The sequence below is a fragment of the Cariama cristata genome, unplaced genomic scaffold (assembly GCF_000690535.1).
Source record: "Cariama cristata isolate BGI_N322 unplaced genomic scaffold, ASM69053v1 scaffold5903, whole genome shotgun sequence".
Classification (NCBI taxonomy): domain Eukaryota; kingdom Metazoa; phylum Chordata; class Aves; order Cariamiformes; family Cariamidae; genus Cariama; species Cariama cristata.
In genome coordinates, this window is record NW_009606526.1 from 1593 (window position 1) to 13542 (window position 11950).

The window sequence follows — 11950 nt, forward strand, 5'->3', positions numbered from 1 at the left end:
TGATCTTCTGTAGGGTGCAGTTTCCTGCTTTCTATGTATCTGTGTTTTGACATTTTAAGTATCTCATCATCATCTTTTATCCCTAAGTTGAGAATGTGTAGCAATAGCATTATAACTCAGCTTGTTAATTATCAGCCCTTTAGGAAGGAAGGGGATAGACTGTAAAAACAAACCTAAAATTGTTCATGTTTACAGGCAGCACTACTGTGCTTACTACACACACGTACAGAATATAAAAGAATATGATCCAAGATACCATGGAGGAAAACTGGGAAAAGCAACTGAGAGAATGTGGAAAAATACGCTTTATATATGCTTCAGGCTCCTTTGCTTTATGGGCTGGAGGGGAGGACATTGCCGGTTAATTTTTCACTTTTCGAGTATTTTGTTGAAGTAGTGAAATGTGCTGGTTTAGTGAGGAAAACAACGCACCAAAATGTAGGCTTATTCACTGACTCCACCATGGACCAACTGGGGTCTGGTCTTATTATGCCTTTCTTCTGGTAGGATTGAGACTATCCACAGGCTACGACTGACTCCTCTTTACAACTGTCTTCCAAAGGCTCAGTTACCCATTTTCGAAAGTGGTTAAAACATTGCTCTTCGGCTGCTTGCTTTTGCCCCCCTGTCAACAGTCCTAACAAAGACTTTTCCACTACTTACCAAGGAGTGGAGTTAATGGCAAGACATGGAACACACTCCAGTTCTCTAGATAACATAATCTTCCACATTTCCAGTGCCTGATTTTCCATTGCTCTGCGCTCTGTATATTTACTAACATCAGCTCAAAATGAGGGCAAAAAGCTGCCATTGCAAAGCACTTTCTCTGGAAACATGACATTCTGGGATAAAAGACAACATAACACATTGGGAAGAAGAGAATAGTCCTTTAATTGCAATAATTAAATTATGCTTGGTTTTGTCAATTTTTTCAGAGAAAACAGAAAGGTCTTCAGGCTGGAAGAATAAGGCTGAATAGCACGAGAGCCTAAAAACAAGTGAAGTCAGCAGTTCAATTTGATAGCACCGCCAAATCAAACTTGTACAGATTTGTCCCCAACTACCTGAGCAACATCGTTTGTTCATTTTTGTGACTTCATGGATTTATTTTTCAGTTCTCTTCCCCTTTCCTTTTTTCCACTGAAAAACTTTACATATCCCATTTATAGCTCTAGGAAGGCGGTTGCCTCAGTGCTGTCATAGTCGTTTGGGGTTTGGCATAACATCAGACATAAGCCCTCATCTGACTCTTGTTTTGTCTCTAGGCCTTGCCCAAATCTGCCTGCTCTGTAGCTCAGGTTTCCAGCTTGGTCCTATTATGTCTGAGATGCCAACTGGCAAGCAAACTGCACAGCCACCTGGAGTACAAACTAAAGGTTTTCCTGGCCATTCTAATTTCTCAGCATCTTGTCCGAGCTCCTGGTTTGCTCCCTAAGTTTCTCCCTAAGGTCCCTTAATTGCAATCACCCTCAAAAAAAGGATCACCCATCTCCATTCAAGTTCCAGGACTGAAGTTTTACCACCATCTGTCCAAGATCTTGTTCTTACAAGGCCACCTGCCTGGACTACACACACTTTCTTCTTCAGGCTCAGCAACTGCTATTAACCCTTTTCTGTCAGCTGCTTTCTAAATCTGAGTTTTCGCAACTACCTCTAAATGGAAAATGAAGTCCTTTCAAGATATGTTCGTTGTTTCAAACACCTGTCCTTATCCTAGTACAGTAATTATGAGGTCTAATGGAGTTCTTTGGTTAGTGGTAGATTAAAGATGGCAAAAGTCAAATGAAATAAGCTCTCCGGTGTTTTGCTGTCGAGTAAGAATTTGTGGTTAGTAACTGCAGAATAGCTCTTGTTTACATCTCTGTTTAATTCATGGTCACTTGTGTGACCGTGCCCTCTTTTGTAGAGCTAATATGCTCTCATCATACTGTTGTTATTTTAGAGGTCTAACTTTTCATTGGCATATCCTGTCTCAGCAATAAATTTTCCTGCGGTGTATTATAGCGATGTAACTCTACTAGAATTGCCCTGCCAGTAGGAAAAGCTTCTCTGTGCTAGGTCAGACAACTGTACTATCTAACTGAAAAAAACCCAAACAAACAGGTAAAATACCTATCTATTTTCCATCAAGCCACAGACTTTGTTATCTTTTTATTAAGAGCTTTCGTTAATCTACATAATTAAACTTCAAAGCTAATAAAACTGAGCTCATAGAAAGCACACACAGATAAAGTGAACACTCCTTGAAACCATTTAAAGACTGAGAAGCATTACAGGTTGCAGGATTTGGGGCTAACACAGTGATCTCTCTTACTTTCTTTTGACCTGTTTCTCCCAGAAGAGGACATGATACTACCCTCACTCCAGCCTCACTAGCAGACCAGCAGATCCAAATAACCCTAGAGCTGCTGATTCAATGTGTGGTTATAGAGAAAGGCATTTCTCAAATATGAAAGATTGTAAGTGAACGTCCGCTGGGAAAGCTCGTTCTGTTTAAGAATAGACTAGCTGAAATTGTTTTCTGCAGTTTATCTTTACACCGTTAATAAGTCCAAGATCATGGCAATCAAACTTCCATCCAGTCACTTTAATCTCCTTTAAATAATTCAGTGTGGTTAGTACCTGACTTAATTTGCAGACTAACAGTGATGCAGGCACCCAGTCTCATTTGCTGCTGAAATCTACAGATACCAGCTTCTTGAGAGAGATCAGTGGCTGCATGAAGGAAAGCCAGCCATCGCTTGTCACACAATTCATTGCCAAGTCCAAGCGCTGAAGGTTCTGCAGGTGTTCTTTCTCAAAAAAATTGCCCGTGAACATATATTTATTTATGTATTTTTTTTTGCTTCAAGCTCTAATGAAAAGACTGATTCCTGTTCAGCATATTAAAGAATTGAGTCCTACTGAATTCAGCTGAAGTTCTATACTTAAAAAAATACCACCCTTAATAGAAAAGGATTTAAACATGTGCTTGCATATTATTTTTTTTGTTATTTAGAATGAAGAATGTGAAATATAGCAGCCACAGATCATAATTGTTTTTATATCTAGACTTTTCTTCCTTCTTAAAACGTAACCTGCAGTATGCTGCATACAATAGGATCCTTGTAACTACAGGGAGGTCATTGGCTTCAATGGGCCTATGGACTGCTGCGCATTCCAATTTAAATGATTTATCTAAAGAAATCTTCTGTCTTACCAAGTCTGTGGATAGCATCTTTTTCTACGTAATTTTCCAACAAAGCAAGTACATTCAGTTTTGGCAAATTACAAAGATTCTGAGCTACAGGAGTTAAAAAAGCTTGTTACACATGTTTTCAGTGCAGCGTGACTTGTCTTCTATCCACCTTTCTTAGCTTGCTTTCTTAATGAACAGCAAGACAAGATTTTTAAAAGCCTCCACGTTTTTCTTGCTTTTCTGATGCCTCTCTGATGCAAACTGTGCCGTCTTGTTGTTAATTGTGTCTCCAGGAATTGATAAAATAAAGAACCTGGCCAGCCGTAAGAGCTAGGGTAATGGTTTTGTATAACATACGCTGGTGGTTGAACAGATCTTCAGTGGTGATGAGACAACTTTAAGACGTCTTTGCAACACAGAAGCAGGACGAAGCTGGCTGAATACATGGGAGATTCTTTAGTGGTTTAAGTCCTGGGGACTTCAACCTCCCACTTCACAAAGCTGTCAAGTTTTTTTATTATGATATAAAAATGTATATTTTACGGGATCAGAGAATTGTGGAAGAGTGGGACTAGATGGGACCTTAGAGTTTAAACATCTGTAATGGGGCAGGATACTGATAAGCCTAAACCATTCATGATACATATTTATCTATCTTGTTCTTTCAAATTTTCCATATTCTCCCTAGGGACGATTTTACCTTCCTGGCTTTAGAAAGTTTCTGCCAATATTCAATCTAAATATTCTTTGTTGCAAATTTAGCTACTTTCATCTCCCAGTGAACAAAAAGAACGCTTGATTATCATCTCTTTGTAGCAATGTTTAAAGAGCATGAAAAATTTATATCTTTTTCAGACTTCTCTCTCCACCAAAAACTAACTATTCCTTGTAAGTCACATTTTCTTAACCTATAGCTGTTCTTGGTGCTCTCTCTTGATTTCTCTATACATTTCTTGATTATGATACTGAGGTTGGGCACACATTTGCTGCTCAGTAGCGCAGTATTTCCAGTCTTCCACCGAAGACCTCTGATTCTTTCCTGCTACACAGGTAAATCTCCATTTTGTATTCATGAAATTGATGTCTCACTCCCAGCTACAGCCCTTTACCTCTGTCTGTGCTAAATTCCCTATTGTGGTTTTTGGACCACCTCTTAAATGCATCCAATTTTATTTATGGTTTTGTATTCCAACAGGGCTTGTAAACCTTCCAAGCTAAGTATCATCTGAGATTTTATAAGCGTATCTTCCATTCTGTCATTTAAGCCAGCAGTTAAAATATTGCTCAGAACAAGGAAGGATCTGATTGTATCAAAACGTCTCTCACTTAGTGAAACATTGAGAGTGATAACTCTTTGAAAGTAATTTTTCAACCAGCTGTGCACCCATTTTATTTATATATATGTCACTAGCTTCTTGTTAAAGATGGTGTATACAATAGTGTTTAAAACCTCATTTGAGTTATGATACATCCAGACTTACCTTTTTGCAATCTTATTACCCTGTTCCCTCAAAAGGTTTGATGTGATTTGTTCACATTAGCTTTTTTCTCTATAATTTAAGTGCTTACAAAACGTTCACGTGACAACCTGTCTCAGAATTTTTGTTGGTACCACAGTGAGGTTGGCTTGTCTATGATTTCCTCCTTTCAAGGAAAAGATACTGGATTTTCCACTTTCCTGCCTCCACAAATTTTCAGAAGCAGTTGTCTATGGTTCAATGATTCTTTCAGCTTGTTCTTTCAATACTTAATTGTGAATTTCCCCAAGTTCTGCTAACCTGAGTTCATGTGGTTTAGATAAATAATTTTCATTTATCCTTATTTGTACTACTGTGACCTTGTTAAAACTATCTGAGAAAGTACCTGACCAGAACGAACCTTTTTGGTAACGACTGAAACAAAAACAACTTTGAAAACTAGTTTTGCTTGCATCATCTATTATTTGCTTTCCTATTTTGTTTGTGTACAGAGCCATGCAATAGTTTATCTTTCTCTTTTATATAGCCTTCATACTTAGGAGTTATATAAAAGCTTTATATAAACTTTCCTTAGTGCATTTTACATCCCTGCTAACTGAAACTCATTGTGAACCTAAGTGTTTCTCATTTTATCCTTATATGCTTTTTTCTTCCATTACAGAATTATGTTTTGATTTTCAAAACACACATACTCAATTTGTAAAGTTACCGTTACCGTTCTTACCTAGAATTTCCACAGCATCACTGGAGATACAGCAGCTGACTAGTTGGATTTCTTTAAGTTCACTTAGTTCATCAGAGACTGATCTTACAATGTAGGTTATGCCATCCTCAGTAGCTGTCAAATGATTCCTGTATAATAAGCGTAGCTTTCTCAAATTTCTGATACCTTCAGCTATGAATGTTAAAAAAACAGGTCACATTGTTAGGTGAACTGTTTTGATACGTTTATAATGTCTTGATCACAGCAAACGGCTAGACAGAATTAGATGTTTATGCCTGGCATTCTACAACTATCTATATTTTGATGCCATGAAATAGATGATAAGTTTTGTTTGCAAAAAAAATGATAAAGACAGTCTCCTGTTCAGCTACTGTATCATGTAATCAATATAAACTGCCCCTCAGCCCAGAGAAGGTAACTCATAGAAGATCAAACGTAATCTTCCTGTGGAACAAATCGAGGAGAAGCATTTTTTTACCATGCCATCAAAGCGAGGATCGGTAGGCACACGAATTGCTATCTTCATTTCAATTAGTGGGTTGTGTGGCCTTAGCAAACATTATTCAAACTTCTCAACCTTGGTATCCAGTGACTGACCTTGCACAAAGTCAGCAATAGGTCAGGGAATCACCTCTGCAACCTCCTGACGCAGACTAGCCAGTCCTGGGATCGGTATGTTAGATCTGTTTGACTACAGTATGCATTACTAACTTGAAAGGAGCACTCTAATGCTTCGTGACAATCAGGATACAGAACATATCAAGACTTCAATGCAAATGTATAAGAAATTACTTCTCGAAATGAGATGATAGGATTTCAAGTCCTAATAGCATACAAACTTCAGACCAACTTGTTAAAACACTCACATTCTCAGCGCTAAATACTTGATTATGGTGTGAAATAGGAGAGATGAAATTATCTAATTTTTTTTGCATCACCTTCATCCATACTTAGGTTGTCAAGTACAAGCCCTTCAGCATTCACAAGTTGCTTTACTCCATCAACAAGTCCGCCTGCCAAAAAAACCCCCATAGATGTATACAGCATGTTAATTTAATATGGCGTGTGTGTGCACACAGGAAAGAGAATTAATTAACATGTAGTTCCAGAATAACCTTGAGATTATATGTCGTAGAATGACTGAAAAAATTCAGGTTAAGACTTCTGAGGTAATCTAGTTTGATTTCCTGCTCAAAGCAGGGCTGATTTTAAAGTTCAGTGAGGCTGCTCAGGGCCTTGTCCAGCCAAGTTTTGAAAATCTCCAAGGTTATTGATTAAATGACCTCCACATCCCCGTTGCAATGTTTGATCACCCTCCTGGTAAAAAACATTTTATGTCCAACTGCAATTTCCCTTGTTACAAACTTGAAATTGTTGACTCTTGCCCTTTAGCTGTGCACCTCTGCAAAGCTCCATCTTCTCTATAATACCCTTAAGGGAACGGAAGACTGCCATTAGTTTCCCCACCAGCCTTTTCTTCTCCCGGAAAGCCATGGCCCGTTCTCTTAGCTTCTCCTTGTGTATTAGGTGTTCCAGCTCCCTAGCCACGTTAGTGGCCCTCCATTGGACTCTAACCAGATTGCCAGTATCTCTTCTATACTGGGCAGCCTGAAACTGCATATAGTACTCCAGATTTGGCCTCAAGAGCAGAGAATAGAAAGGAATAACCACTTCCCAGGGTACACTGGTACTAATGCAGCCCACTGTGCGCTCAGTCTTTGTCATGGACCCATGATCACCTGCTTCTGAGACTTGGTATCACCAGTACTTGTGTGCCTTTCTGAAGACAAGATACATTCATGGATAGCCTGAATGATGCAAATGCATCCATCCTCCTTTAGTGCCCTGCTCCAGCAATAGCGTTGAAGGATCCTGTATGTGTGTGATTCACAGCCAAAGGAAAGACACGTCCCCCATCCTAACGGCAGAATCCTTCACCTCAGGTATATCTGGAGCATACTACACTACAGTTACTAGACTCTTCTCAATTTTAAGAGAAAACAATTATTCAAGCTAGAAGCATTTAATTCATTATGAGAATGACTTATTAAAAGATACTGCAGATTTTCCATCATATTAGGTATTAACAGCAGAACTAGACTTCTTTAAAAAAAATGCTTACCCAGAAATTATGACAGAGATGTAGGAAGCAATGAGGGGAAAGTTCTGTCCAATGTTACAGGTCTAGATCAGGCTACAACACTCTCATTTGATTGCCAAAAAAATATGCATCTGTTGTGAAAACTAAGTTAAAGTGATGGTATGCTGTATCCCATGGTACTTACAAAGTCTAGCTAGCGTACAGACATTATCTCCTTTACCATGGATTAGTTGCATCAGAGTTGTTAAATTTTTCTCCCACCTAGTAGTTTATTAAAAAAAACAGATCTTTTTAATACATTGTGCACCAAGAACCAAGAATATGATGGAATGACGGTTTACAAGAATTCAAAGGCCGTTGTGTAGCAAGAACCAAGAATATAACGAAATGGCAACTTACAGGAATTCAAAGGCCAGACCTGACTTACACAACTATGTAACATAAGTAAATTTACGTAACTGAATAGACTACAGTCGCTTTCACCAGTAATACAGAATCTCATTCTAACAATATAACATTTCTCAAACTGATCAAAACCAGGCATCTTCCATATACAAGGCAGCCATGAGCCTCTTTGTTTTACCTTCTCATCCACATTTATCTAAGAGATCTCATTTACTGCCAGTAATACTGTACCTTCTAGATTTTCACTTTGCAGATCTCTTATATGCAAGGTTTTCAGTTTCATCATTGTTGTGATCCGTTGCTCGTCTTCCACAGTAAGAGGTGTGAACTCCACAGTAAGCTCTTGTAAGTTTTTACAGGTTTCAAGGACTTCATTCAATGTTCCTGCGATACCAGCACTACTCCTGATTGTGCAGCTTCAGGCTTGCAGCAGAGCAACATATTTTGCCCAGACATTTAATATCATGTTTCTTTAACTTGTTGAAATCTTGCAGTGCAATTTCTAAAGATCTGGGGCTGTGGCTCCAGCTGAAGAATGAGGAGATAGCCTTTTCAGGGATGTAAGTTTTAAGTGAACTAATTTGAAGATCTTCCACATTCTCATAATCTGTTTCCTTACTTGGTGAGTAATTTCAAAAAAATTCTAACTTAATGGGTCCTAGTACACTAAGACAATTTGGTCAGTATCTAAAAAAATCAGAGAAATAAGCCGGGATATTTTGAGTATTAATGTAAATACTTTCATCACAAAAAAAAATTTCAAAATATCTGCTCAAGGCTGATTTTGAAGAACTTTCATAAAAGAAATTAATGACACACTCTGCAAAAATATCCTTTTCGGTTCTTTTAAAATCTTCCTTTTCTGTTATATTTTCTGATTTTTTTGTGTATTCTCTTTTCAAAGCCAGATTCTTTAATGGAAACAGTTCAGAAATATCTCTATGCTGATCAAGTCTTTTCAGTAAGTCCAAAATTATTCTAGTGGCATCTAGAGAGGATCCACAAGTGTAGAGGAGCAAACTGAAATAAGTCTAAGTAATATCTGAAAGAGTATTGATTTTCTGTAGATAACTATACCCTTTCTTCACCTCTGCTTCTTGGCAGGATGTCACTAGTTTGTAAAGTTTTCTGCCTGCAGTGTATTCCTGAAATGATTTATGAAAGAATCTGTATGTTGGCTTTAGTCTTTGAGCTGTGTGTTTATTTAGGAGACCTGAAGTTAGCAGGACTACTTCTTTTATATCAGCTAAATCCTCAGACTGAAAATCAAATCTTTGATCAAATATTCCGTCTACAGCTAAATCTCTGGCATGATTTATGCTCAGCATAATATGACTTTCTGTTATTTCTTTTGTTTTGTACCTGGTTTTCTTCACCATCAAGTTACACAAAGTAGAGAAAAGTAGAGTCTGGGTGCTTGGATGAAAATTACTTTCACCCATCTGGATGGCACAAGCAATGATGACAAAGAGTGGAGTCTTCATAAGGTTCTTCATGGAGTGGCCTCTTTAAGCTGGTTTAACAGACCATCAGCCAGCTTATTTGTCAAGACATTTTTAATGAGCTTCTTGCAACTCTCCTCCGATAGATCTCTTATTTCAGCAATTAGTGACCCAAACTGTCCGATTTTACGGATAGACTCAGTCCTGGCAGCAATAAGAACCATGTTCTTGAATTTGTGGTTTTCTTTAATCATTGCTTCTCTCTCTGGACAGTTTGGGGGTTTGAATTCATCATATCCATCTAACAGGAAAAGAACCCTTTGCCTTCATGCTAGTAGCATTTTCATGAAATCTTGTTTGCAGATGGAGTATTGTTCAAAAAGAAGCTGATCACAGTCAGTCTCGTGTATCCCACCTCTTGTGCTAGTCAGGCTGATAAAGAAAACAAATTGGAATTTTTGCAAAGCAGAGTAATTTTTAGAAGCCCAGAGTACAGCGATTCTTTTTAAAAGAGTTGTTTTTCCCTTGCTAGCTTCTCTTTCTCTACTGCAGGGATTTTTCCATTCCTCCAGAAGGACATTTAGCATCAGCTGCCCTTTGCTCTATTATGTATACCTTTTTTCCACAGCAAGACGTCAGTAGAGGCAGTTCCCAAATCAAAAATTATGTCAATATCACTACCCAGAGGGTAATATTTTTGAAAAGCTGAAGATAGATACACATACTTTAAATCTTGAATCAAGCAATTTAATTAATCTTGTTCCACTTGCCCGGTAGTACCTAAGGCAAACAGATCATGTATCAGTGAATTAAGTAGTCAATGAGTCTGTCAATTAAAATTTCATTACTTTTGGAGGAATTGCCTGAATGCCCTTGCTAAATCAATGAAATAGCGGTAAGCAAGAGGCATGAGATTTATTTATTGTCCACTGTCTAGGCGAGACTTAATTGATAAGGGCTGTACTTACTCCTTGTGCAGAAGATTCATGTAGTTTGTGGACACCACGCTGGCTCCACTTAACTCCTTATTTGAGGGCCTTTTGGACTTACCTATTTGTGCATTGGATTCCAAAAATGTAAGCTTGCATACAAGCATATGAAAGTTTGTATGTGCAAATGCACGATGAGAGCATGAGTTTTTAATGCAATAAGGTTTTCATGTGGAAAGACGGCACTTATATATATACGTGAAAGGTATTAGAGTATTAAGAGAGAGAATTGTAAATCAGAAACAGCTTTTGACAGTAGGACTGAATGAACTTTTAATCTAGTTCTTTTTTTAAACTATGTCTTTTCCATTTTTGTTACTTTTGGTTACTCTAAGAGTTGCTTTCATACAGTTTGGAGGTCAGCTTAGTTCAACCTTCCATCATAGATGTAATGAAACGGAGTAACATCTAGAACGTCTGAAGATTACAAAAAACAGCTTCTATAGGGAGTCCTGGAGGGTTTGTATGCACTGCTTTTTAAAGCACATATATGTAGACTAAGGGACAGGGCTGAGTCAGGCACATATTTAAAGATCAAGCTTTTGAAGCAGGCAGAGTAAAGAAGGACAGTCCCACAAACTGAAGGAAATCAGAGAAACCTATTTTAGGGAAATGCTTCGGCAACAAGTGTCACACCTCTCTGGGAGCACCGAAAGATTAGCCCAGGCGTATGTATGCATCACGTTCACACAGTAAGACAGTCCTTTAACAACATGATGACCTTGCAGCCTGTGCACAAGTAGTTTCAGCTTCCAGGGAACAGGTTTATATTTGAAAACCTCAGCACGTGTCCCCATTGAATTTTATATGAATACTGTCCATAGAACTGAGATAATTCAGCATTCAGCCCACCCACAACTCACTTCTCATAAACAAGTGATGGGATGTGTTTAACTGTCTGAACTTCATCTATCTGATCACAGACGATTTTCACCCTTTCAGAACAGTGTAACTTGATGGTGGAGAAAACCAGGTACAAAACAAAAGTGAACACTCAGAAGTTTTACAAATATTAAGACACAAAGAGGGGAAACTGTGGAACAGTTAATCTAATATTCAGACTGAAAAATAAAACAAATCAAAAGATTGAATACTCCAGATATTACTGTTATTTTCCTAGACCAGAAAAAAAAATTACGTTTCGTGAAATGCTGCTATGAAACTAGCCAGATATAACAATATTCTCTCTAGGCGAATTGACTAAAATTACTTTGATTTGGTATCTTATATCTATATGTGAAAGCTTTAAAACATGTTTCAAATCAATAAGCAGGACATATTGATTTAAGCAAATGATTTTAATCTTCTGTGCTTTAATTCCTAAGAAACAGATCATTCTCATAAAACAGCATAATCATTAAAATATAACCTTTAAAGTCAATTCGGTCATTATTTTTGACAACCAGAAAGATACAGTTCATTTTCCAAACTGTTTCAGTTCAAGTTTCACATAGTTTCATAGTGTAATATATATATGCAGATTCTTAATTTTCACATTTTTATCATTAAGGATAGTGAATGAGGCATACGTTACTTACTTATTTGGTTTTACTTTGAATGATACTAAGATACATTTGGATGGAAATAATAATTAAGGTAATGATGTACAAACCCAACATTTAAATTAATGTAT

The 11950-nt window shown here is 37.6% G+C and overlaps 1 protein-coding gene across 1 annotated transcript; it reads right to left on the reverse strand.

Moving 5' to 3' along the window:
- Positions 1-2538: 2538 nt before the first annotated feature.
- On the reverse strand, positions 2539-10033 carry NLRC4 (NLR family, CARD domain containing 4; the record flags this gene model as incomplete). Its single annotated transcript, XM_009696384.1, is given in 9 exon segments — positions 2539-2792; positions 3200-3283; positions 5381-5555; positions 6305-6393; positions 8118-8295; positions 8297-8693; positions 8811-9384; positions 9387-9923; positions 9926-10033. Coding segments are annotated over 9 exon segments (2396 nt in total), but the record flags the coding sequence as incomplete, so codon positions are not given.
- Positions 10034-11950: the final 1917 nt, after the last annotated feature.